The sequence below is a fragment of the Symphalangus syndactylus genome, chromosome 13 (genome assembly GCF_028878055.3).
Source record: "Symphalangus syndactylus isolate Jambi chromosome 13, NHGRI_mSymSyn1-v2.1_pri, whole genome shotgun sequence".
Taxonomy (NCBI): domain Eukaryota; kingdom Metazoa; phylum Chordata; class Mammalia; order Primates; family Hylobatidae; genus Symphalangus; species Symphalangus syndactylus.
The window spans coordinates 42,910,778-42,938,255 of record NC_072435.2 but is presented as its reverse complement, the minus strand read 5'-3'; the positions used below and the strand labels follow the sequence as shown (position 1 = coordinate 42,938,255).

General features: G+C 47.5%; 1 protein-coding gene across 9 annotated transcripts in view; it reads right to left on the bottom strand.

Annotated features, from left to right (window-relative positions):
• Positions 1-27,478, bottom strand: part of NWD1 (NACHT and WD repeat domain containing 1) — a 95,476-nt gene that overhangs the window by 5,854 nt on the left and 62,144 nt on the right. For 6 of the 9 annotated variants that reach the window (XM_055239132.2, XM_055239136.2, XM_055239134.2 and 3 more), the window contains 6 exons: positions 22,151-22,359; positions 19,741-20,013; positions 16,823-16,913; positions 13,463-13,617; positions 11,131-11,407; positions 3,927-4,477 (listed from right to left, as the gene is read on the bottom strand). In XM_055239132.2, the coding sequence (XP_055095107.1) occupies positions 3,927-4,477; positions 11,131-11,407; positions 13,463-13,617; positions 16,823-16,913; positions 19,741-20,013; positions 22,151-22,359 (1,556 nt within the window). The remainder of the gene's footprint in view (positions 1-3,926; positions 4,478-11,130; positions 11,408-13,462; positions 13,618-16,822; positions 16,914-19,740; positions 20,014-22,150; positions 22,360-27,478) is intronic. The other 3 variants (XM_055239138.2, XM_055239139.2, XM_055239135.2) reach the window with 2 other exon arrangements.

Sequence of the window (27,478 nt, the reverse complement as noted above, 5' to 3'; positions counted from 1 at the left end):
TTTGTTGTTGTTGTTGTTTTATTGTTTGGTTTTTGTTTTTTGCTTTTTGGTTTTTTTTTTGTGATGGAATCTCGCTCTGTTGCCCAGGCTGAGGTGCAGTAGCCTGATCTTGCCTCACTGCAACCTCTGTGTCCTGGGTTTAAGCGATTCTTCTGCCTCAGCCTCCCAAGTAGCTGGGACTACAGGCTCCTGCCACCATGCCCAGCTAATTGTTGTATTTTTAGCAGAGATGGGGTTTCATCGTGTTGGCTAGGCTGATACCAAACTCCTGACCTCAGAACCAGGCTTTGAAGCACCCCACAGGGGGATGGATTCAATGAAAACCTGGAGGGATGGGCAGCACAGATATTACCCCAACCCAGGCACACCTCCATAGAGATTGGATAGAAACGTTTAGAGACATTATGCATTGGAAAGGAACAATGTAGGACTCAATTTCTTTTTCTTTTTCCTTTTCTTTTCTCTTTTCTTTCTTTCTTTTTTTTTTTTTTTTTTTTTTTTTTTTTTTTTCTGAGACAGAGTCTCCCTCTTGCTGCCCTGGCTGGAGTGGAATATCACAATCTTGGCTTACTGCAACCTCTGGCTCCTGGGTTCAAGTGATTCTCTTGCCTCGGCCTCCCAAGTAGCTGGGATTACAGGCATGTGCCACCATGCCCAGCTAATTTTTGTATTTTTATGAGAGATGAGGTTTCACCATGTTGGTCAGGCTGGTCTTGAACTCCTGACCTCAACTGATCCACCCCCCTCGGCCTCCCAAAGTGCTGGGATTACAGGCATGAGCCACTGTGCCTGTGCCCAATTTCTTTTTTTGATGGGGATTCAATTTCTTAAATTACTTTGGTTATATGGATGTTAGCTATGATTGTATTTAATTAAAAGCTATGTGCTAATGCCACATGGAATCCTGGATTGGATTCTAGAATGGAAAAAAGGAATGAATTGAAAAGCCGGTAAGATTCCAATAAAGGCTGGACGTGATAGCTCACACCTGTAATCCCAGCACTTTGGGAAGCCAAGGTGGGTGGGTGAAACGCTGTCTCTACAAAAAAATAAAAAATTAGCCAGGTGCAGTGGCGCATGCCTGTAGTCCCAGCTACTTAGGAGGCTGAGGTGGAAGAATCACCTGAACCCAGGAGGCGGAGGCTGCGGTGAACTATGACTGCACCACTGCACTACAGCCTGGGTGACAGAGTAAGACCCTGCCTCAAAAAAATTAATTAATTAATTAATTAATTAATAACAAAAAATAAAAATAAGAAGTTTCCCATAAGGTCGACAGTTTAGTTAATAGTACTGTTCACATGTTAATTTCTTCGTTTTTGTTTATTAGTTAGTTTTGCTTGAGAGACAGAATCTTGTATTGTCGTCCAGGCTGGAGTGCAGTGGCGAGATCATAGCTCACTACAGCCTCGAACTCCAGGGCTCAATCGGTCCTCCCGCCTCAGCCTCCTAACTAGCTGGGACTACAGGCACACACCTCCACACCTGGCTAATTTTTTTTTCTAGAGATGGGATCTTGCTGTGTTGCTGAGGCTGGTCTTGAAATCCTGAGCTCAAGCAATCCTCCTGCCTCAGCCTCCCAAAGTGCTGGGATTACAGGCGTGAGTTGCTGCACCTAATCTAGACTTACAAGGCCTTTTTTTTTTTTTTGAGACAGAGTTTCACTCTGTCGCCCAGGCTGGAGTGCAGTGGCATGATCTCAGCTCACTGCAGCCTCTGCCTTCCAGGTTCCAGCGATTCTCCTGCCTCGGCCTCCCAGGTAGCTGAGATTACAGGCACATGCCACCACGCAGGGCTAATTTTTGTATTTTTAGTAGAGACAGAGTTTCACCATGTTGGCTATGCTGGTCTCGATCCCCTGATCTCAGGTGATCCGCCCGCCTCAGCCTCCCAAAGTGCTGGGATTACAGGTGTGAGCCATGGTGCCCAGCCTTACGTGGCCTTCTTAAGCAGCAGCCCTTGCCTTTTACTGAGCATCAAGGAAACGTCAGGAGCTCTCCTAGGAACAAGGGAAACTTCAGCGAGCAAAACACACACACAAAAAAACCTTTTGCCCAGACAGAGCTCACTGTGTCTTCCCAACTAGAAAGTGACTCCAAGACATGGGATAGTGTCTCCCTGTGACCAGGGAGATAGAAAGGGGTGATAGGAAAGCAACCCTTGGTGATAGAAAGGGGACCTGGCAGAGGTTTTTCAATAAATATCAGTTGGATAAAGAAATAGCACGGAGCAGCCAGGCGCAGTGGCTCACGCCTGTAATCCCAGCACTTTGGGAGGCCGAGGTGGGCAGATCACAAGGTCAGGAGATCGAGACCATCCTGGCTAACACGGTGAAACCCCATCTCTACCAAAAAGAATACAAAAAAATTAGCCAGGCATGGTGGCGGGCGCCTGTAGTCCCAGCTACTTGGGAGGCTGAGGCAGGAGAATGGCATAAACCCGGGAGACGGAGCTTGTAGTGAGCCGAGATCGCGCCACTGCACTCCAGCCTGGGCAACAGAGCGAGACTCCATCTCAAAAAAAAAATAAAATAAAATAAAGAAATAGTACAGAGCCAGGATTAGGGTGAAGACAGTGAAGTAGCACTAAGCCAGCCCAGGATTTGATCCAGTTTTTACCTATAATGTTGAGACTTTGTTCTTCATGGAATTTTGGTATTCATTTTAGATTTTTTAAAATATTGCATTAAAATGTTACTTCTTGGCCAGGTGCAGTGGCTCAAACCTGTAATCCCAGCACTTTGGGAGGCCAAGGCGGGTCACTTGAGGCCAGGAGTTCAGCCTGGACAACATGGCAAAACCCCTTCTCTACTAAAAACAAAAAAATTAGCTGGGCATGGTGGTGCTTATCCGTAATCCCAGCTACTTGGGAGGTTGAGGTAGGAGAGTCGCTGGAACCGGGGAGGCTGCAGTGAGCTGAGATTGCACCACTGCATTCCAGCCTGGGTGACAGAGCAAGACTCCATCTCAAAAAAAAAATTATTTATCTTCATTGCTGAGTTTTTGTTTTTTGTTTTCTTGAGACAGGCCTTGCTCTATCACCCAGGCTAGAGAGCAGTGGCATCCAGGCTCAATCAATCCTTCTGCCTCAGCCCTCTAAGTAGCTGGATTACAGGTGCGCACCACCATGCCCAGCTAATTTTTGTATTTGTTTGTAGAGATAAGGTCTCCCTATGTTGCCCAGGCTGGTCTCCAGCTCCTGGCCTCAATGATCCTCCTGCCTGGGCCTCCCAAAGTGCCAGGTGAGCCACTGCACCTGGCCTACCATTGCTGAGCTTTTTGGTACTCCTTTGAACTTTGTAGCCAGGTCCAGTGGGTCATGCCTGAAATCCCAGTGCTTTGGGAGGCTGAGGCAGGAGGATCACTTGAGGCCAGGAGATTGAGGCTGCAATGAGCTATGATTGTGCCACTGTACTATAGCCTCGTGACAGTGGGGTCCCTCTCTCTTTAAAAAAACAATGAGAACAAAAAAAACTTTGCTTCTGAGACAAATGCCTCACTTTTCTTTTTTTTTTTTTTTAGACGGAGTGTCTGTAGTCAGGCTGGAGTGCAGTGGCGTGATCTTGGCTCACTGCAACCTCTGCCTCCCAATTTCAAGCAATTCTCCTGCCTCAGCCCCCCAAATAGCTGGGATTACAAGCATGCAACACCATGCCTGGCTAATTTTTGTATTTTTAGTAGAGACGGGGTTTCACCATGTTGGCCAGGCTGGTCTCGAGCTCCCGATCTCAGGTGATCCGCCTGCCTCAGCCTCCGAAAGTACTGGGATTACAGGCGTGAGCCACTGCGCTTGACCAAGTGCCTCATTTTCTTCACCCTAGTCCCATCCTGGTCGATGGTCCATGGTGTGTGCTTAGTAAATGATGGCTATCTATTGGTTTTCCAATGCCTGGGTTTAGTATGAACATGGGGAGGCGGGCCACGCACCGTGTAGCTCATCTCGAATTTCCACCTGCGTGCCTGCAGGTCCCAGAGACACAGCAGGGCATCCTCAGACCCGCTGACCACCAGCTGCTCCTTGTGGCTGACCTCCACACAGGCAACTCGGCTCCTGTGGGCCTCCAAGGGAAACACTTTGGAATTTGCACACTCATAAAGAAAGAGGTCCCCGTTGGTCATGCCGTAGACCACACGGTAGTCCGTCAGAATGGCCACGTTGGAGAGGGTCTCGGGCAGCTGGGTATAAAAGGTGTACCTTGGCCCATCGATGACTGGGCAGGGGTCCCCGGGGGTGATGTCCAGCACCAGGACGATGTTGTCATAGGCGATGGCCAGGCGGTCCTCGCAGTTGCTCAGGGACATGCAGTTGACTGCTTTCCGGGCCTCGGGAGGGGGAATGCATATCACGTCCTGCCTGGAATTCAGGGGGAACACAAGGACGACCCCCGACACAAGGCCCGTAAATAGGAGTTTGCGCTGCTCAGCAACCTCCAGACACCTGACCTCACTGGAGGTGTCCAGGGAATCTTGTTCCTCGCCTGCCAGGGAAGAAAAATGAGAATGACTTACACTGAGAGTGAATCACAGCAGCCCTGCTTCCCTGGTGGCTTTTGTCGTTTTGTTTTGTTTTTGAGATGGAGTCTCACTCTGTTGCCCAGGCTGTAGTGCAATAGCACGATCTCGGGTCACCATAACCTCTGCCTCCCGGATTCAAGCAATCCTCCTGCCTCAGCAACCCAAGTAGCTGGGATTACAGGTGTGTGCCACCACGCCCAACTAATTTTGTATTTTTAGTAGAGATGTGGTTTCTCCATGTTGGCCAAGCTGGTCTTGAACTGCCAACCTCAGGTGATCCACCCACCTTGGCCTCCCAAAGTGCTGGGATTACTGGCATGAGCCACCACACCCAGCCTGGTGTTCATATTTTTTTCTTTTTCTTTTTTTTTTTTTTTTTGGAGACAGTATTGCTTTGTCTGCCAGGCTGGAGTGCAGTGGCGAGATTGAAGCTCACTTCAGCCTCCAACTCCTGGACTCAAGCGATTCTCCTGCCTCAGCCTCCTGAGTAGCTGGGACTACAGGCGCCCGCCACTGTGCCCTATTAATTTTTTTATTTTTTATTTTTTTTAGATGGAGTCTGGCTTTGTTGTCCAGGCTGGAGTGCAGTGGCACAATCTCGGCTCACTGTAACCTCTGCCTCCCAGATTCCAGCAGTTCTCCCACCTCAGCCTCCCGGGTAGCTGGGACTAGAGGTGCACGCCACCACGCCCAGCTTATTTTTTTGTATTTTTAGTAGAGACGGGGTTTCGCTATATCGGCCAGGCTGGTGTTGAACTCCTGACCTCAAGTGATCCGCCTGCCTCGGCCTCCCAAAGTGCTGGGATTACAGGCATGAGCCATCGCGCCCAGCCTATTTATGTATTTATTTATTAAGAGACGGAGTCTCATTCTGTTGCTGGGCTGGAGTGCAGTGGTGCGATCATGGCTCACTGCAGCCTCAATCTCCTGGGCTCAAGTGATTTTCCCATCTCAGCCCCCCAAGTAACTGGGACTACAGGCTCGGGCCACCACACCCAGCTAATTTTTGTAGAGACTGGATTTCACCATGTTGCCCAGGCTGTTCTTGAACTCCAGGGCTCAAACGATTCTCCCACATTTGCCTCCCAAAGTACTGGGATTACAGGCATAAGCCACCATGAATTGTCCCATCTTGAAGCAAGGGGGCCAGACTTTTGTATTCCCACATCAGGCAGTCATTGACTGGGGCCATTTCAGTGGGCAATTCCCAGGAGTAAAACGAAGGTGGGGGCACCCTTGGGTCTGCGAGAATTGGACAGTGAGGGATTTCTGAGTTTCTCACCAACGGTACTTGGCACAGTCCTGCTGGGAGGATAGAGGTATAGAAACTCCTTGTTAATGGCAGGGCGCAGTGACTGACACCTGTAATCCAAGCACTTTGGGAGGCTGAGGTGGATGGATCACCTGAGGTCAGGAGTTTGAGACCAGCCTGGCCAACATGGCAAAACCCTGTCTCTACCAAAAATACAAAAATTAACCAGGCGTGGTGGCAGGCACCTGTAATCCCAGCTACTTGGAAGGGAGGCTGAGGCAGGAGATTGCTTGAACCCAGGAGGTGGAGGTTGCAGTGAGTCAAGATCACACCACTGCACTCCAGCCTCGGCAACAGATGGAGACTCCCTCTCAAAAAAAAAAAAAAAAAAAAAAAGAAAAAAAGAAAAAGAAAAAGAAAAAAGAAGCTCCTTGTTAATGATGAAATAATAGGAGAAAGGAATCCTGATTTTCAAGCTGATTCTCAACTTCATTCAGTCATTAATTTGGCAAACATTTTTAGAGTAACAGCCCACTAGGCAAAGCTCTGGGGGTTGGCAGGGAGCAAGTCAAGTGAGGTTACAATTCTCCAGGTGCTTGTTTGCTAGTTGCAAGGTGAACCAGGGCCCAAGGAAATGGAGAGATGCCTGGTGCAGTGGCTCATGCCTGTAATCCCATCTATTCAGGAGGCTGAAGTGAGAGGATGGCTTGAGACCAGGAGTTCAAGGCCAGTCTGAGCAAAAGAGTGAGACCCCTGTCTCTGCAAAAACATTAAAAAATTAACCAGGTGTGATGATGCGCGCCTCTAATCCCAGCACTTTGGGAGGCTGAGGCAGGCAGATTGCTTGAGCCTAGGAGGTCAAGACCACCCTGGGCAACACAGAGAGACCCTGTCTCTACAAAACACACAAAATTTGTCTGGGCGCAGTGGCTCATGCCTGTAATCCTAGCACTTTGGGAGGCCGAGACGGGCGGATCACTTGAGGTCAGGAGTTCGAGACCAGCCTGGCCAACATGGGGAAACCCCGTCTCTACTAAAAATACAAAAATTAGCACAGGCATTGTGTTGCACACCTGTAATCTCAGCTACTCAGGAGGCTGAGGCAGAATTGCTTGAACCCGGGAGGCGGAGGTTGCAGTGAACTGAGATCACACCACTGCACACCAGCCTGGGTGACAGAGTGAGACTCCATCTCAAACAAAACAATACAACAAAAATAAAATAAAATAAAAATAAATAAATAAATAAATATTTTTAAAAAATTTAAAAGTCTCCAGGAGACAGGCATGGTGGTGCACCTGTGGTTCCAGCTACTCAGGAGGCTGAGGCAGGAAGATCGCTTGAGCCCAGGAGTTCGAGGCTGCACTGAGCCGTCATTGTACCTCTTCACTCCAGCCTAGGCAGTGGAGTGAGCCCTGTGTCTTAAATAAGACAGAACAACAAAAAAAGACGCCCAGGGAGCTTCTTTGTCCCTTTCTACCATGTGAGGACAAAGAAAATCTGGATCCATGACCCAGAAAGAGGACACTCACCAGATACCGAATTGAAAAAAAAATTATTTTAACCCAAGACACCAAAGTTGCTGGCACCTTGATCTTGGACTCCCCAGCTTCCTCCAGAAATATGATAAATAAATTTCTGTTCTTTGTTTAAACTAAAAAAAAAAGAAAAACCAGAGAGACAGGGTCTCTGTTGCCCAAGCTGGAGTGCAGTGGCATTATCATAGCTCACTGCAGCCTTGAACTCCCCAGCTCAAGCAATCCTCCTGCCTCAGACTCTGGAGTAACTAGGACTACAGGCGTGTACCACCAAGCCTGATACCTTTTAAATTTTTTTGTAGAGGTGGGGTCTCACTATGTTGCCCAGGCTGGTCTCGAACTGCTGGTCTCGAACTTCTGGCCTCAAGTGATCCTCTCTCCGCAGCCTCCCAAAGTGCTGGGATTACAGGCATGAGCCACCACGCCTGGCCCCATTTGCTGTTCTTTCTAAGCCACCCAATCCATGGCATTCTGTTATAGCGGCCAGAATTGACTAAGACTGGTGCTGTGCCTCTTCCAGGGCTCCCCATGGAATGAGGCTGAGGGGGACTTTAGCTGAGCCTGCATTCTTGCCCAACCCTTTCCCCCGCCAGCCCTGTTTTCTCATCCCCCTCTGGGGTTCTCCTGGAAACACCCCTCAATACATCACTTGTGCAAATATCCTCATCACAGACTCAGCTTCTAGGTAACCTGAATTAAAACAGGCCAAACGAAAACAACAAGACTGCCAACTACCTCATGCAGAAAATGTATAAAATGAAATCCTGTTTTTGACCAGCTACTTTCTTTTTTTTTTTCCCAGGGGGTGGAGTCTCACTCTGTTGCCAAGGCTGGAGTGCAGTGGTATGGTCTTGGCTCACTGCAGCCTCCACCTCCCAGGTTCAAGCAATTATCCTGCCTCAGCCTCCCCAGTAGCTGGGATTACAGGCATGCACCACCACGCCCAGATAATTTTTTTTTTTTTTTTTTTAGTAGAAATGGGGTTTCGCCATGTTGGCCAGTCTGGTCTCCAACTCATGACCTCAAATGATCCGCCCACCTCAGCCTCCCAAAGTGCTGGGATTACAGGTGTGAGCCACCACGCCCGGCCATGACTAGCTGCTTTCCACCTGATTGAAGTTATAGGCGTGTTATGGACTGAAGATTTGTGTCCCCCCACAAATTCCTATGTTAAAATCATCACCCTCCATGGGATGGTATTAGGAGCTGGGGCCTGTCTTAGTTCATTGGTGTTGCTAATGAAAGCCTGTTTTTGACTAGCTACTTTCTACCTGATTGAAGTTATAGGAATCTTATGGACTGAAGATTTGTGTTCCCCCCCACCACCAAATTCCTATTTCAAAATCCTCACTCCCCATAGGATGGTATTAGGAGCTGGGGCCTGTCTAAGTCTGTTGGTGTTGCTATGAAGGACTACCTGAGGCTGGGTAACTGACATGGTTTGGCTGTGTCCCCACCCAAATCTCATTTTGAATTGTAATAATTCCCACAGGTCAAGGCCGAGGCCAGGTGGAGATAATTGAATCATGGAGGCAGTCTCCCCCATACTGTTCTTGTGGTAGCAAATAAGTCTCATGAGATCTGATGGTTGTGTAAAGGGCAGTTCCCCTGCACACACTCTCTTGCCTGCTGCCATGTAAGATGTGACTTTGCTCCTCATTTGCCTTCTGCCATGATTGTGAGACCTTCCCAGCCATGTGGAACTGTGAGTCCATTAAACCTCTTTCCTTTACAAATTACCTAGTCTCAGGTATGTCTTTTTTTTTTTTTTTTGAGACAGAGTCTGACTCTTGCCCAGGCTGGAGTGCAGTGGCAAGATCTTGGCTCACTGCCACCGCCACCTCCTGGGTTCAAGCAATTTCCGGCTAAGTTTTGGAATTTTAGTAGAGACAGGGTTTCACCATGTTGGCAGGCTGGTCTCGAACTCCTGACCTCAAATGATCCACCTGCGTAGGCCTCCCAAAGTGCTAGAATTACAGGCATGAGCCACCATGCCCGGCCTCACATATGTCTTTATTAGCAGTGTGAGAACAGACTAATACAGTAATGCATAATTATGAATAAGAGGTTTATGTGACTCATTGTTCTTCAGGCTGTACAGGAAGCATGGTGCCAGCCTCTGCTTCTGGTGAAGGCCCCAGGCTGCTGCTTCTTAATACGAAAGGTGAAGGGGGTTGGGGTGTGCAGAGGTCATACGGCCAGAGGAAGAGAGAGAGAGGGAAGTGCCACCTTCCTTTTTTTTTTTTTTTTTTAATTGAGATAGGGTCTTGCTGTGTCACCTAGGCTGGAGTGCAGTGGTGCAATCACAGTTCACTGCAGCCTCAAATTCCTGGGCTCAAGCGATCCTCCTGCCTCCGTCTTTCAAGTAGCTGAGACTACAGGTGAATACCACCATGCCCAACTAATTATTTTTATTTTTATTTTTATTTATTTATTTATTTTTGAGACAGAGTCTTGCTCTGTCGCCCAGGCTGGAGTGCAATGGTGCTCACTGCAACCTCTGCCTGCTGGGCTCAAGCGATTCTCCTGCCTCAGCCTCCTGAACAGCTGGGATTACAGGTGCCCGCCTGTAATTACAGGTACCCCGCTAATTTTTGTGTTTTTAGTAGAGATGGGGTTTCACCATGTTGGCCAGGCTAGTCTTGAACTCCTGACCTCGTAATCCACCCACCTCAGCCTCCCAAAGTGCTGGGACTACAGGCATGAGCCACCACGGCCGGCCATTATTTTTATTTTTATTGAAAACAGGGTCCATGTTGCCCAGGCTGGTCTCCAACTCCCGGCCTCAAGCAATCTTCCTGTTTCTGCCTCCTGAGTAGCTGGGATTACAGGCATGCACCACCACGCCCAGCTAATTTTGTATTGTTTTAGTGGAGGCGGGGTTTTTCCATGTTGGTCAGGCTGGTCTCAAACTCCCGACCTCAAGTGATCTGCCTGCCTTGGCCTCCCAAAGTGCTGGTATTAGAGGCGTGAACCACCATGACTGGCCACATCCAGCTATTTTTTAAATTTTTAGTAGAAATGGCATCCTCTCATCTTGCCCAGGTGTTCTTGAACCCCGAGCTCAAACAATCCTACTGCCTCGGCCCCCCTAGAGTGCTGTGATTATAGGTTTAAGCCACCATGGCCAGCCGGATATTAAATGCCAACATCAGGTTTGTAGGGCCAAAGCTCCAAACTGTAGCAGAGTGACGGGGAAGTGATTAGATCATGAATGTGGGGCGTTCGTGAATAGGGTTAGTGCCCTTATAAGAAGAGACACAAGAGATTTCTCTCTCTCTCTGGGGACACATCAAGAAGATGGCCATCTGTGAACCAGGAAACGGGTCCTCACCAGACATGAGATCTGCTCGCACTTTGATCTGGAACTTCCCAGCCTCCAGAATGTTGAGGAATAATGTTTCTTGCTTATGCCGCCCAGTCTATGGGGATAATCTATTTTATTTTATTTTTCTGGGACAGAGTCTCACTGCGTCGCCCAGGCCGGAGTGCAGAGGCAGGATCCCGGCTCACTGCAGTCTTCGTCTCCCAGGTTCAAACAGTTCTCCTGCCTCAGCCTCGCAAGTAGCTGGGAGGACAGGCACATGCCACCATGCCCAGCTAACTTTTGTATTTTTAGTAGAGACAGGGTTTTGCCATGTTGGCCAGGCTGGTCTCGAACTCCTGACCTCAGGTGATCCACCCGCCTAGGCCTCCCAAAGTCCTGGGATTACAGGCGTGAGCCACGGGGCCCAGCCTGTGGGGATGATTTGTTACAGCAGCCTAAACTAAGACAGACGGCTCCAAGCCTTACCCACAAAAATGACCATACTTATGCCTTACCAACCTTCTGCCAAGTTCCAAATAGTGACTTTGTTTTTGTCCCCAATTTTGGGGAAGTAGACATAGCTTCCATTGTGGGACACTGCGGTGAGGCCGGTGCGGTCCAGAAATGGTGCAGGCGCCCGGGACCTATGAGCGTTGCTGAGATCCCAGACCTTGAAAGATGAGGACTGTGGGGAAGCAGATGCCACCAAAGCCCCGCTGCATGCCAGCAGGCTCACGGGGGCCCCGACGCCTTCCAGGATGTCCAGCAGGGTCCCGTGTTCTGACAGACTCCACACCTGAGGAAGCAGAACAGGAGGGCAGATCTGACATCTTCTGTGGACAACTGTAGTTCAGAAACACGTTTTAGCCCATTGGGCCAGGTGTGGTGGCTCATGCCTGTAATCCCAACACTTTGGGAGGCTGAGGCGGGTGGATCACCTGAGGTCGGGAGTTTTTGAGACCAGCCTGACCAACATGGAGAAACTCCATCTCTACTAAAAATACAAAAAATTAGCCAGGCGTGGTGGCGCATGCCTGTAATCCCAGCTACTCAGGAGGCTGAGGCAGGAGAATCGCTTGAACCCGGGAGGTGGAGGTTGCAATGAGCCAAGATCGTGCCATTGCGCTCAAGCCTGGGCAACAAGAGCGAAACTCCGTCTCAAAAAAATAAATAAAAATAAAAATAAATAAATAGGCCAGGTGCAGTGGCTCACGCCTGTAATCCCAGCACTTTGGGAGGCCAAGGTGGGCGGATCATGAGGTCAGGAGATTGAGACCATCCGTGCCAACATGGTGAAAGCCCATCTCTACTAAAAATACAAAAATCAGCCAAGGGTGGTGGTGCACACCTGTAATCCCAACTACTCGGGAGGCTGAGACAGGAGACTCGCTTGAACCTGGGAGGCAGAGATTGCAGTGAGCTGAGATTGCACCACTGCACTTCAGCCTGGCGACAGAGTGAGACTCCGTCAAAATAAAAATAAAAATAAATAAATAAATAAATAAATAAGAAAATAAGAAATACACTTCAGCCCATTCATATACCTAAGGTGAATTTTCAGGCTGTAAGTTCAAGGGCCTTCACATCTTCCCATTCCTTTAACTTCCTCAGGCTTAAACCCATTAGCTTCCAGAGCAGTTCCCAAAGTGTGTTCCAGGGAACCCCTGGAGGGTGCCTTGTAAACCTTTTTTAGAGGGTGCCCTGTAAACCTTTTTTAGAGGATCTGGAAGCTCAAAACTTTTAATGTTTTTTTTTAGAGGATCTGGAAGCTCAAAACTTTTAATGTTTTTTTTTAAAATTATTTTATTCTAGCCAAGCACGGTGGTTCACGCCTGTAATCCCAGCACTTTGGGAGGCCAAGGCAGCTGATCACCTGAGGTCAGGAGTTTGAGACCAGCCTAGCCAACATGGTGAAACCCCATCTCTACTAAAAATACAAAAATTAACCAGCCATGGTGGTGGGTGCCTGAAATCCCAGCTACTCGCAAGGCTGAGGCAGGAGAATTGCTTGAACCCGGGAGGTGGAGGTTGCAGTGAGCTGAGATCGCACCACACTGCCCTCCAGCCTGGGCGACTGAGCGAGAATTGGTCTCAAAAAATATAAAGAAAATTATTCTTATTTTTTGGAGACAGGTTCTTGTTTTGTCACCCAGGCTGAAGTGCAGTGGCGTAATCACAGCTCACTGCAGCCTCTACCTCCCAGGCTCATGTGATCCTCCCACTTCAGCCTCCTGAGTAGCTAGGACTACAGGCACGCGCCACCATGCCCGGCTAATTTTTGTGTTTTTTTTTTGTAGAGACTGGGTCTCGCTATGTTGCCCAGGCTGGTCTCGAACTCCTGGGCCCAAGTGATCCACCTGCCTTGGCCTTCCAAAGTGCTGGGATTACAGGCGTGAGCCACTGTGCACAGTCTATTTGTCAATTTCTTTAAAACTGGAAAAAATAGCTCATAAGAAGGAGGGGAAAAGAGAACTTCAAGGGGCCTGAGATTAAAACACTGAAGATCTGCTATTTTATCATCTACTTTTCTCGCCAGCTTGGACAACTTTGAATTTAAATTGAGAATTTTCCTCCCCCACAACCCTGCTCCACTCTGAAGGCACAAATCTGCCCCCAAGGTTTGAGGATCAGTTTGGGAATGCTACCTCCTTTGTTGAACACTTCAGTAATTCTCACCCAGGTCTGCCACTGGGGGGGAGGATACACCCCCATATCCTCCCAATGAACTCACCTATTTTGCCTGCACTCATTTTTGTGGGTGTCTGTATTTTGCAGCCAGAAATCCCCAAAGAATCACAATGTCTGTTCCCGAGGCAGAGGTGAGGATGAAGGGTCCCAGATCTCCCCTCACCTGAATGAGCGCATCAAGGGACCCCGTGATGATCAGGTTGTTCTCAGTACCAAAAACAGCCGTCTCCACCATGTCTTCATGTTCCAGATCCGTGGCCATGAATCGGCGAAAGCCCCTTGAGTCCGCCAAGAATATCCGCACCGATCTTCTGAAGCCTAAAACGGCAGGAATTAGGGTTACACCTCTCATGCCCGAAGGGGGCTGAGGGTCATTCTTTCCATCAACAGAGGTGTTTCGGAGGCCGGGTGTGGTGGTTCATGCCTGTAATCCCAGCACTTTGGGACACCAAGGCGGGCAGATCACTCGAGGTCAGGAGTTTGAGATCAGCCTGGCCAACATGGTGAACCCCAATGTTTCATGTATTTTATTCTCTACTAAAAATACAGAAATTAGCCAGGTGTGATGGCATATGCCTGTAATCCCAGCTACTCAGGAGGCCGAGGCAGGAGAATTGCTTGAGCCCAGGAGGCAGAGGCTGCAGTGAGCTGAGATTGAGCCACTGCACTCCAGCCTGGGCAACAGAGCTAGACTCTGTCTCAAAAAAAAAAAAAAAAAAAAAAAAAAAAAAAGATGTTTTGGAGCCCCTGCTAGGTGCCAGGAGAAGGGATCCAGGACGGGGAAGGTGGATTCAGTCCTGTCCCCATCTGCACATAGCCCACAGCTGGTTGGGGGTGGGCCTGACTTCTGTAATCACTCATCTTTTTTTTTTTTTTTTTTTTTGAGATGGAGTCTTGCTCTGTCACTGAGGCTGGAGTGCAGTGGCATGATCTTGGCTCACTGCAACCTCTGCCTTCTGGGTTCAAGGGATTCTCCTGCCTCAGCTTCCTGAGTAGCTGGGATTATAGGTGCTGACCACCATGCCTGGCTAAATTTTGTATTTTTTAGTAGATACCGGGTTTCACCATGTTGGCCAAGCTGGTCTCAAACTCCTGACCTCAAGTGATCTGCCCACCTCGGACTCCCAAAGTGCTGGGATTACAGGCGTGAGCCACTGTACCCAGCCAGTAATCACTCATCTTAAGGAAACTTGTAAGGTTATTATAATGAAACTGTAAGTTCCTGGAGGGCAGGGACTGCCTGTTTGGCTCATCATGGTATCTCAGAAACTAGCACAAAGCTGGGCACACAGCAGGCCTTTGATAACTATGATGGAAGGAAGGGAGGAAGGAGAGAGGAGAGTCAAGGAGGTAGAGAGGAAGAAAAAAAGTAAAGAGGAAGGGAGGAAGGAGAGAAATGAGACGGGGAAGAAGGAAGGAAGAAGAGGAAAGAAAGTAAGAAGGGAGAAAGGAAGGGATAGCGGCAGGAGGCAGGCAAATGCCTAGGCAGATAGGAATGGGTCCCTGGTGAAACTGTACCTTTGAACCAAAAACAGCCTGGGCTGCTCGTTCCAAATGAAATCCACAACCCAGAGTGAAAACTCCTGTTCCTGTTTGCCCACCCTTTCCTGATTGATTCTTTCTGAATAAGACTTTTGTGGCAGTGGCATGATCTTGGCTCACTGCAATCTTCACCTCCTGGGTTTAAGCAATTCTCCCGCCTCATCCTCCCAAGTAGCCGGGATTACAGGCACCTGCCACCATGCCCGAATAATTTTTGTATTTTTAGTAGAGACAAGGTTTCACCATGTTGGCCAGACTGGTCTGAACTTCTGATCTCAGGCGATGGCCCACCTTGGCCTCCCAAAGTGCTGGAATTACAGGTGTGAGCCACCGCACCTGGCCTGAATAATGCTTTTTAACCAATTGAATGTTACCTTTTCCAGTACTACCGACCGCCTGCCCCTCCCCCATCCTGTGCCTATAAAAACCCCCAGACTCAGCCACACTAAGAGAGATGACCTGACCTTCACATCCCCTCTCCCCTGAGAGCTGTTTTGTTGCTCAATAAAATTCTCTGTCCTTATCACTTTTCAATTGTCAGCATGACCTCATTCTTCTTGGACACGGGACAAGAGCTTAGGACTCACTGGATGCAAGTACCCAGGAAGGCTGTAACACTGTGGCCCTCTGTCCTTGATGGCAGAGGGCAGCTGCTCCATGCAATAGAAGCAGTGGTGGGGCCAAGCCAGTCCCAGAGCTGCAGGCCAGAATGGAGAAAGGGGCTGACTGAGCTGCTAACATGCCACCATCCATTGGGTTGCAGATGGTGGAACTAAAAGAGCAAATTATGCCAGGTGTGGTGGCTCATATTTGTAATTCCAGCACTTTGGGGGTTCAAGGCAGGCAGATAACCTGAAATCAGGAGTTCAAGACCAACCTGGCCAACATGATGAAACCCCATTTCTACTAAAAATACAAAAATTAGTGGGATGTGGTAGCAGGTACCTGTAATCCCAGATACTTGGGAGACTGAGGCAGGAGAATCGCTTGAACCTGGGAGGTGGAGGTTGCAGTGAGCTGAGATCATACCACCTCACTCCAGCCTAGGCAATAGAGCGAGACTCAGTCTCAAACAAACAAACAAACAAACAAAGCTAATTAGCACACTGTAACACCCCCTCTGGGGCTTCAGGGTTGTGGACCCCTTGTGTTTCCTTTGGGGTGACACATGGCCTGGTCTGGCCATGGGCCCTGCACAGAGCCTGGCCTTGTGTCAGTGCTTGAAGCAGCCACCTGGACCCTACATTCACTTGCTCACATGCTCCCTCCTGCTAGGGGCTGAGTGCTCAGTCGTGGCAGTGGCCATGGGAGCCGCGGGCTGGGCCAAAAGCCAGATGTGGCCCCACAGGCTGAGTAAATGGGGTGCCCCCTGCTTCCAGCTTGGCAAAGAGGCCAAGAAAAATCCTGCATCAAAAGGAAGGAAAGGGCTGGGCACAATGGCTCACGCCTGTGTAATCCCAGCACTTTGGGAGGCTAAGGTGGGCGAATCACCTGAGGTCAGGATTCGAGACCAGCCTGGCCAACATGGTGAAACTCCGCCTCTACTAAAAATACAAAAATTAGCTGGGTGTGGTGGTGTGTGCCTGTAATCCCAGCTATTCAGGAAGCTGACGTGGGAGGATCGTTTGAGCCCAGAAATTCAAGGCTGCAATGAATTATGATTGAGCCACTCCACTCCCACCTGGGTGACACAGCAAGACCCTATTTCAAAAAAAAAAAAAAGAAAGAAAAAAGAAAAGAAAAAGAAAAATAATAGAAAAATAGTGTCTATACTAGTTTTTGTACCACAACTGCAGAGTTGAGTCTTTGCAACTGAGGATGTCTCGTCTGGACTGCAAAAAATGTTTACTATGAGGCCATTTGGCAGAAAAAGTTGCTAACCTCTGGCCCTAGGACTTCTCTCTGTTCCCAAGCCCCACCCCCTTCTCCAACCTGATCCTGATTAGCTTCCTCACTACTCCAAATGAGAGCTAAATGCTACCTGCGGCGAGGAGGGACTCATCTTCAGAGACCACCAGGAACCTCACAGCATCTGGAAGCTTCTCCAGCAATCTGTCCCCTTTGGAGGAAACCTGTGCAGAACCAAGGATGCCTGTCAGGCACTTCCACGGGTTAAGGGTTACAAGTTTGGAATTTTTTTCTTTTTTTCTTTTTTTTGTTTTTGAGATGGAGTCTCGCCCTGTCTCCCAGGCAGGAGTGCAGTGGTGTGATCTTGGTTCACTGCAACCTCCGCCTCCCGGGTTCAAGCAATTCCCCTGCCTCAGCCTCCCAAGTAGCTGGGATTACAGGCACCTGCCACCATGCCCGGCTAATTTTTGTATTTTTAGTAGAGATGGGGTTTCACCATGTGGGCCAAGCTGGTCTTGAACTCTTGATCTCATGTGATCCACCTACCTTGGCTTCCCAAAGTGCTGGGATTACAGGCGTGAGCCACCATGCCTAGCTGACCCCATCTCTTAATAAAAATTTTAGCTGGGCATGGTGGTACACCCCTGTGGTCCCAGCTACTCAGGAGGCTAAAGCAGGAGGATCACTTGTGCCCCTAGGAGTTGGAGGCTGCAGTGAGCTATGATCGTGCCACTGCATTGTAGCCAGGGTGACAGACTGAGACTCTGTCTCTAAAAAATTTTTTAAATTAAAAACATAAAAGCTGGCCAGGTGCGATGGCTCATGCTTGTAATCCCAGCACTTTGGGAGACCGAAGTGGGTGGATCACTCGAGGTCAGGAGTTTGAGACCATCCTGGCCAACATGGTGAAACCCCATCTCTACTAAAAATACAAAAATTAGCTGAGCCTGGTGGTGCATGCCTGTAGTCCCAGCTACTGGGGAGGCAGAGGCAGGAGAATCGCTTGAAGCTAAGAGGTGGAGGTTTCAGTGAGCCGAGATTGCGCCACTGCATTCCAGTCTGGGCGACAGAGCAAGACTCGGTCTCAAAAAAAAAAAACAAAAAAAACAGTTAAAAAAAAAGGTAAAAAACAAATTCTGGCCAGGCACAGTGGGTCATGCCTGTAATCCCAGCACTTTGGAAGGCTGAATGAGCCCATAAGTTTGAAACCAGCCTGGGCAACATAGTGAGACCCCCCACCTCTACAAAATAATGATAATAATAATTAGCCAGGCATGGGGTTGTGCGCCTGTAGTCCCAGCTACTCAGGAGGCTGAGGCAAGAGGAAGTCTTGAGCCCGGGAGGTCGAGGCTGCAGGGAGCCATGATCATGCCACTGCACTCCCGCCTGAGAGATAAAGTAAGACCCTGTCTCAAAAAACAAAACAAAATATCTGCAAAGAGGCTTGAGAAAAAGAAAAACAACCCCAAGGATTTGGGAGTATCTTTTGTTGTTGTACTTGGTACCTTGAGAACTCATGAAGACCACAAGGTCATGAGGTTCAGAAATGTGGAGCTTTGGGATTTGGGATGAGTCTTCTTCTTTTCTTTTTTTTTTTTTTTTTAATTTTTTTTGAGACAGGGCCTGGCTCTGTCACTCAGGCTGGAGTGCAGTGGTGCAATTTTGGCTCACTGCAGCCTCCATCTCCTAAGCTCAAGTGATCCTCCCACATCAGCCTCTCAAGTAGCTGGGAGTACAAGTATGCACCACCATGATTCCTTTCTTTTGTTTTTTTTTTTTTTGAGATGGAGTCTTGATCTGTCACCCAGGCTGGAGTGGAATGGCATGATCTTGGCTCACTGCAACCTCCACCTCCCGTGTTCAAGTGATTCTCCTGCCTCAGCCTCCCTAGTAGCAGGGATCACAGGCACCCACCACCACACCCGGCTAATTTTTGGGTTTTTGTTTTTGTTGCTGTTGTTTTTTGTTTTGTTTTGTTTTGTTTTTTGAGATGGAGTTTTGCTCTTATTGTCAAGGCTGGAGTGCAGTGGTGCAATCTTGGCTCACTGCATCCTCCACCTCCTAGGTTCAAGCAGTTCTCCTGCCTCAGCCTCCCAAGTAGTTGGGATTACAGGCGCTTACCACCACGCCTGGCTAATTTTTTGTATGCTTTTTCAGTAGAGACGAGGTTTCTTCATGTTGGCCAGGCTGGTCTCAAACTCCCGACCTCAGGTGATCCACCTGCCCTGGCCTCCCAAAGTGCTGGCATTACAGGTGTGAGCCACCGTGCCTGGTCAATTTTTGTACTTTTAGTAAAGACGGGGTTTTGCCATGTTGGCCAGGCTGGTCTCGAACTCCTGACCTCAAATGATCCACCCACCTCAGCCTACCAAAGTGCTGGGATTACAGGAGTGAAACACAGCGCCCAGCCAGTCTATATGTTAATGTCCATGAAAGCAGCCGTCCACCAACCACCAATAGGGCAGGTGGATAGAGCCCAACTCCTAGTCCCTCTGTGGCACAACTCTCGACCCCATTCCACACCATGTCTTAGAGCTCCCCTGAAGGACTGAGCTTCAACAATTGCCCACACTGGTCAGTCCCCAAGAGATGCCAACAGATGTTTCCTGAACTGTGCTGAACTGCAAATCCCTACAATTAAGAAGCCAAGCATGCGGCCGGGTGCGGTGGATCATGCCTGTAATCCCAGTACTCTGGGAGGCCGAGGTGGGCAGATCATCTGAGGTTGGGAGTTCGAGACCAGCCTGACCGACATGGAGAAACCCCGTCTCTACTAAAAATACAAAATTAGCCAGGCGTGGTGGCACTTGCCTGTAATCCCAGCTACTCGGGAGGCTGAGGCAGTGAGAATCGCTTGAACCTGAGAGGCGGAGGTTGCAGTGAGCTGAGATTACGCCATTGCACTCCAGCCTGGGCAACAAAAGTGAAACTTCATCTCAAAAACAAAACAAAACAAAGTTACAAGGCAAGATTATTTTTCCCAACTTCTAGCACATCTAAGCACTTTCAAGCTGAGTTAGTGTTCACATCATAGTCAGTAAAGGTGCTTACCAAAGAGATGGAGCCATTGCTAAACCCGGTAACAAGCTTTCCTTGCTTCTGGACTGAGACGGCACAGGTAGGTGTTTCTTCTTTTATGCTGGACATATGTTGCTTCCCCTGAAGTTTTCCCGTAGCTGAGCTCCACAGACTGACCACACCATCCCTGGACACTGTCAGCAGTGTGGCCTGGGAGGCCAGCACAGCCATGCACATCCAAGGATCAGAGGCATCTCCCAGGATATGGAAAACCGGCTCTGCAGTTTCCAGATTCCAAGCATTGATCTAATAGAATAATGAAGAGGAAGCAGCATCTTGGCAGGAGACCTAGACTGTAAGTTTCCTGGAGTCAAATGCAAGATGCCTTCTCTTGTATACTTTATGCATTTTCTTTTCTTTTGGAGACAGAGCCTCTCTTTTTCACCCAGGCTGGAGTGCAGTGGTGCAATCATGGCTCACTGCAGGATCGACCTCCTGGGCTCAAGCAATCCTTCTGCCTCCGCCTCCCAAGTAGCTGGGACCACAGACACGCACCACCATGCCTGGCTATTTTTAAATTTGTTTTTGTAGAGACAGGGTCTGACTATGTTGCCCAGGCTGCTCCTGAGCTCTTGGGCTCAAACTATCCTCCCTGCTTGGCCTCTCAAAGTGCTGGGATTATGAGTGTGAGCCACTGCACCCGGCCTATGCATTTTATTTTTAACACTCCCAATTCAGAGAAAAAAAGGAGAGGTGGGCCAGGCCTCACATGTGATTTTAAGTTCATTAGCTACTTTACAAAAGGTACAAAGAAACAAGTGAAATCAATTTTAGTATTCTATTTTATTTAACCTAATATGTCCAAGTGGTATCACTTCAACATGTAATCAATACAAAAATTATTATCGAGATAGTTTATATTATTTTTACTATACTAGGTCTTTGAATTTCAGCATGTTGGGACAGTCACATTTCAAGTGTTTTTATTTATTTATTTTTTAATGTTACTTTCAGTTTTGGGATACATGTGCAGAACGTGCAGGTTTGTTGCATACGTATACATGTGCCATGGTGGTTTGCTGCAACTATCAACCTGTCATCTAGGTTTTAAACCCCACATGCATTAGGTATTTGTCCTAATGCTCTCCCTCCCCTTACCCCCTACCCCCCAAATTTCAAGTGCTTAATAGATACATCTGGTTGGTGACTCCTATTTTGGGCAGCATGATTTATACGCACCAATATTACTGTCAACAACCACCAATTACTCATGTAACATAATAATAAATAGATATCAATTATTTGGTGCTTACAGTGTACTAAGCGCTATGCCAGGATATGTCTCATGATCTTATGAGGAAGAGGCAGCAATGAGACTTAGAATGGTGAATGACACGACCAAGGTCACTCAGTTCCCAAGAAACTCAACTGATAGTTAAATAAAGATTTTTTTCCTCCTGGCATCAATTACTAAGCTATTACCCACGATGTTATTGTGTGTCTCCATTTATAAAACTATGAAATCACAGGGTTATGATTGATGTAATGGAATAACACAGTGGAATAGACATTGTTTTCAGAAGCCCACAGATCATTTAGAGAGACTATAAAACAGGCTGGGCATGATGGCTCAGGCCTGTAATCCCAGCACTTTGGGAGGCCAAGGCAGGTGGATCACCTGAGGTCAAGAGTTTGAGACCAGCCTGGCCAACATGGTTAAACACTGTCTCTACTAAAAATACAAAAATTAGCTGGACGTGGTAGTGTGTGCCTATAGTCCCAGCTATTCAGGAGCCTGAGGCAGGAGAATCACTTCAACCTGGGAGGTAGAGGTTGCATTGAGCTGAGATTGTACCACTGTACTCCAGCCTGGGTGACAGAGCAGGACTCCATCTCAAAAAAAAAAAAAAAAAAAGAGAGAGAGGGGAGAGAGAGAGACTATAAAAGAAGTCTCAATGAATTTGAAAGGTTTTATGTCATCAAAATGGAATTTAATTAGAAAAAAATAAAGAACAGGACCCTATCCAGAAATCCCTCAAATATCTGGAAACTAATAGCATACTTTTAAATAGCCCATGGATCAAAGAAGAAATCAAAAGTGAAATCTGAAAGTATTTTAAACTGCATGTAAATGAAAACTCATGTCAAAATTTACAGGATGTAGGTAAAGCAGTACTTTGAGGGAAATTTATAGCCCTAAAATGCTGATATTCAAAAAAGATGAAAGGTTTCAAATCTTGGGGTCAGAAAGAATTATCAGGATTGTCTAATTCAACTATGAAGTCTGAAACCTCTTATAGCACCCTCTCAAGTGGTTGTGTACTCCATTTACACCCCCACCCCATCACTGTATCAGGGAGCCCCTCCTTATAGAAATGGCCTATTCTGTCTTTGAATGCTCTGGTTGCAGCATTCCTTTACAAACAGGGCATGTATTTGTTACCTTTGAGCCAGATGCTGAATACACAACTTTGTGTGCCTCATCCACATGAAGGTTCCAGATCTGAGGTTCAGTGGGATTTTTTGAGCCTCCATCCCAAATGGTAAATTTCTCCTGGCCAGAGAGTAAGTTCCACAAGCGCAGTGTGTAGTCCTTTGAAGCAGAGATGGCGAGGGTCCCTTTGGCAAATATTTTCATGCACCTCACCTCTCCTGCAGCAGGCCAGGGTAGGGGAGAGTATATTAGCTGGGAACATTTTGACCTTGCAACTATCAAAATGCTTGTCAGCTTGGAAATACCCTGGTTTACCAAAGAAAAGATGAATGGAATTGAATTGTGAAAGTCATCAGAATAAAAATGGAGTCAATAACGTTAAGAAAACCCCAGCAAACAGGCTATAAAGGAAGGCTATGAAGAGAGAGTTCTCACACTTCTATGCCTAATAACAGAAAAAACTACAAAAATCACAACCTTGTACACAGGCTATTGCAACCTTACAGAAAAAAATACATCTGCAAGGCAATCTGCCCAGCAACTTCCTGTCCAGCTGCACCCTTATTATTGATTTTTGTAACCAAGGATAATTATTTCAAAACAATTATGTAACCCTCTTTTTTTTTTTTTGACGGAATCTCTCTGTCACTCAGGCTGGAATGCAGTGGCTCAATCTTGGTTCACTGCAACCTCTGCCTCCCAGGTTCAAGCGATTCTCGTGCCTCAGCCTCCCAAGTATCTGGGATTACAGACACCTGCCACCATGCCTGGCTAATTTTTTGTATTTTTAGTGGAGACGGGTTTGACTATGTTGGCCAGGCTGGCCTTGATCTCCTGGCCTCAAGTGATCCACCCACCTGAGCCTCCCAAGTGCTGGCATTACAGGCATGAGCCACCATGCCTGGCCTTTTATTATTATTATTATTATTTTGAGATGAAGTTTTGCTCTTGTTGCCCAGGCTGGAGTGCAGTGGCGTGACCCTGGTTTACTGCAACCTCCACTTCCTGGGTTCAAGCAATTCTCCTGCTTCAGCCTCTCGAGTAGCTGGGATTACAGGTGCCCACCACCACACTTGGCAAATTTTTTGTATTTTTAGTAGAGACAGGGTTTCATCATGTTGGCCAGGCTGGTCTCGAACTCCTGACTTCAGGTGATCCACCCACCTCCGACTCCCAAAGTGCTGGGATTACAGGCGTGAGCCGCTGCGCCTGGCCTATGATGATGGTGATGATGATGATGATGATGATGATGATGATTTTGAGACAGAGTCTTGCTCTGTCACCCAGGCTGGAGTTCAGTGGCATAATCTTGGCTCACTGCAACCTCTGTCTCATGGGTTCAAGCAATTCTCATGCCTCAGCCTCCTGAGTAGCTGGGATTACGGACATGTGCCACCACACCTGGCTAATTTTTGTATTTTTAGTAGAGATGGGGTTTCACCACGTTGGCCAGGCTGGTCTCGAACTCCTGACCTCAGGTGATCCACCCGCCTCAGCCTTCCAAAGTGTTGGGATTACAGGTGTGAGCCACTGTGCCCAGCCTCTTTTTGTTTTGTTTTGTTTTGAGAGCCTCTCTCTGTTGGTTAAATTGATAGAACCCGTCCAAATGGAAAATAATAAAATGTGGCAAAGCAAAATTCAGAGGGCCACAACTGGTTGGGAGTCCATCAGTTGCCCCAGATGTTGAATTTGTACTAAACAGATAATTGAGTTTTATAAAGATTCAGCATCTAGGAGTGTCTAAAATTAATAACCACATAATAAAGGGGAAACTTCTAGAAAAATTATAGGATTTCTCTTATCATTTTTATAATCTTGTAAAAAATAATTAGCCAGGTGAGACGACATGCACCTGTGGTCCCAGCGACTTGGAAGGCTGAGGTGGGAGGATCATTTGAGCACAGGAGGTTGAGGCTGGAGTGAGCTATGATCACTCCTCTGCACTCCAGCCTCAGCAACACAGCAAGATCTTCTCTCAAAATAAATCAATAAATCAATAAATAAAATAATCTTAGAGAACTATTTGCTAAGGAAAACATACCATTTGGAAGGCATAAAGGGGAAAAATTGACCAACTGGATTATGTAGAAATGTAAAACTTCAGGAGGATAAACTGCATTTGAAAGGCATATTATGAGAGATGCAGAGGAAATATTTGCAACATATAACAGACAAATGGAGATTCTCCTTAATAAACAAAAAGTTCATCAGGCTGTGATTAGGTCATGAGGATGGCACCCTGGGGAATGGGATTACCCTCCTTATAAAAGTGGTCCCAGGCAAGCAGGGTGGCTCATGCCTGTAATCCCAGCACGTTGGGAGGCTGAGGTGGGCAGATCACCTGAGCTCAAGAGTTCGAATCGAGACCAGCCTGGCCAACATGGCAAAATCCTGTCTCTACTAAAAATACAAAAATTAGCTGGGTGTGGTGGTGCGCACGTGTAATCCCAGCTCCTCGGGAAGCTGAGGCAGGAAACTCGCTTGAACCTGGGAGGCAGAGGTTGCAGTGAGCCGAGACTGGACCACTACACTCCAGCCTGGGCAACAGAGTGAGACTCTGTCTCAAAAAAAAAAAAAAAAAAGTCCCCAACATAAAGATGGGAACAACAGATAGCGGGGACTGCTGGAATGGGGAAGGAGGATGGGGGTCAAGGGCTACCTGTTGGGTACCATGCTCACTACCTGGGTGATGGGGTCATTCATACCCCAAACCTCAGCATCACTCAATATACCCACGTAGCAGACATGCACATGTACCCTGTGAGATTAATGGTGGAAATTATAAATGAAATAAAATACAATAACAGAACAAGGATCTGACTGGGCCAGGTGGCTCACACCTGTAATCCCAGCACTTTGGGAGGCCGAAGTGGGAGGGTCACTTGAGCCCAGGAGTCTGTGACAAGCCGGGCAACATAACGAGACCCTGTCTCTAAAAAAAAAAGTAAAAATAATAAAAATAGGCTGGCATGGTGGCTCATGCCTGTAATCCCAGCACTTCAGAAGGCCAAGGTAGGTGAATCAGTTGAGGTCGGGGGTTCGAGACTAGCCTGGCCAACATGGCAAAACCTTGTTTCTACTAAAAATAACAAAAATTAGCCGGGTGTGGTGGCAGGCGCCTATAATCTCAGCTACTTGGGAGGCTGAGGCAGGAAGATTGCTTGAACCTGGGAGGCGGAGGTTGCAGGGAGCCAAGATCATGCCATTGCACTCCAGCCTGGGTGACAGAGCGAGACTGTATCTCAAAAACAAAAAAATTAAAAAAAAAAAAGTCAATGGACAGAAAAGAATGTTTATGGCAAAACATTGATAAAAAGTATATAGTATTATTTATATATTTATGTATAGATTTGTTTTTGTATATATGTATATATACTTTTATGTATGTATATATTTATGTTTTATACACACATATATATTGTTTTACATACATAAAGCAAAATATATACGTACACAAAAATATAGATAAAATATATGTGTGGGTATGTATATATATATATATATAAACATGGCACATACTTTGATTGAAATGATAAACCATCCTTAACATCTTTATGGATAGACAATTTACAACCACAGAATTTGCCCATTCAATCTAGAGTTATACAATTCAGTGGTTTTTAGTGTGTTCACAGAGCTGTGTAACCGTCGCCCCAGACTAAGTTCAGAACATTTTCATAATCTCAAAAAAACAGTCATCCTCTGTTTTTCTTTATCAAGTTAATTTTTTAAATTTTGTTTATTTATTTAATTTTATTTATTTATTTATTTTTGAGACAGAGTCTCACTCTGTCTCCCAGGCTGGAGTGCAGTGACGCAATCTTGGCTCACTGCAACCTCCCACTCCAGGGTTCAAGCAATTCTCCTGCCTCAGCCTCCTGAGTAGCTGGGATTACAGACATGCGCCACTGCGTCCAACTAATTTTGTATGGTTAGTAGAGATGCGGTTTCACCATGTTGTCCAGGCTGGTCTCGAACTTCTGACCTCAAATGATGCGCCCGCCTCAACCTCCCAAACTGCTGGGATTACATGCGTGAGCCACTGCACCTGGCCTATCACATTAATAATTTTAAAGCAAACAATCCAGTGGCATTTAGCACATTCACAGTGTTGTGCAACCATCACTCTGTCCAGTTCCAGAACATTCGCAGCCCCCCAGAAGGAGACCCTGTCCCCATCAGCAGTCACTCCTCAGTCCCCTCCCCTAAACCCTGGCCACCACTAATCTGCCTCCTGTCTCTCCTGTCTCTGTGGATTAGTCTGTTCTGGACATTTCATATCCATGGGAGTCACATGCCATGTGGCCCCTGGTGACTGCTGTTTTTTGTTGTTGTTGTTTTGTTTTTTGTTTTTTTTGTTTTGAGACGGAGTCTCGCTCTGTCATCACCCAGGCTGGAGTGCAGTGGCGCGATCTCGGCTCACTGCAACCTCCGCCCCCCGGGTTCAAGCGATTCTTTTGCCTCAGCCTCTCGAGTAGCTGGAACTACAGGCACGTGCCATTGCGCCTGGCTAATTTTTGTATTTTTAGTAGAGACAGGGTTTCACCATGTTGGTCAGGATGGTCTCAATCTCTTGACCTCGTGATCTGCCCACCTCAGCCTCCCAAAGTGCTGGGATTACAGGCATGAGCCACCGTGCCCAGCCAACTGCTCCTTTTTATTTGACACAGTCTCTGGAGCTGCAGCTTCATGATTTCCTTGCCGTTGTGTAGACCCACCAACCTCATTCCCCTCTCAGGGCCTTTGCGCTTGCTGCTTCCTGTACCTGGGAGGCTCTTTCCTCTCCCCTGCCCTTCCTTCACCCCTGCAGATACCAAAATCCACAGATGCTCCAGTGCCTTATATGAAATAGTGTAGTATTTGCATATAGCCTATACATATCCTCCTGTATACTTTATTATTATTGTTACCATTATTATTATTTTTAGAGACAGGGGTCTGGCTGTGTTACACCACCTGGAGCATAGTAGTGCAATCACAGCCCACTGTAGCCTCAATCTCCCAGGCTCAAGCGATCCTCCTGCCTCAGCCTCAGCCTGGGACTACAGGTGCTCCCGTATACTTAATTTTTCTTTTTTTTTTTCTTTTTGAGACAGAGTCTCACTGTCACCAAGGCTGCAGTGCAGTAGCGTGATCTCAGCTTATAGCAACCCTCTGCCTCCCAGGTTCAAGCAATCTTCCTGCCTCAGTCTCCCGAGTAGCTAGGACTACAGGTGCGCACCACCATGCCAGGCTAATTTTTGTACTTTTAGTAGAGACGGGGTTTCGCCATGTTGGCCAGGCTGGTCTCGAACTCCTGATCTCAGGTGATCCGCCCACCTCGGCCTCCCAAAGTGT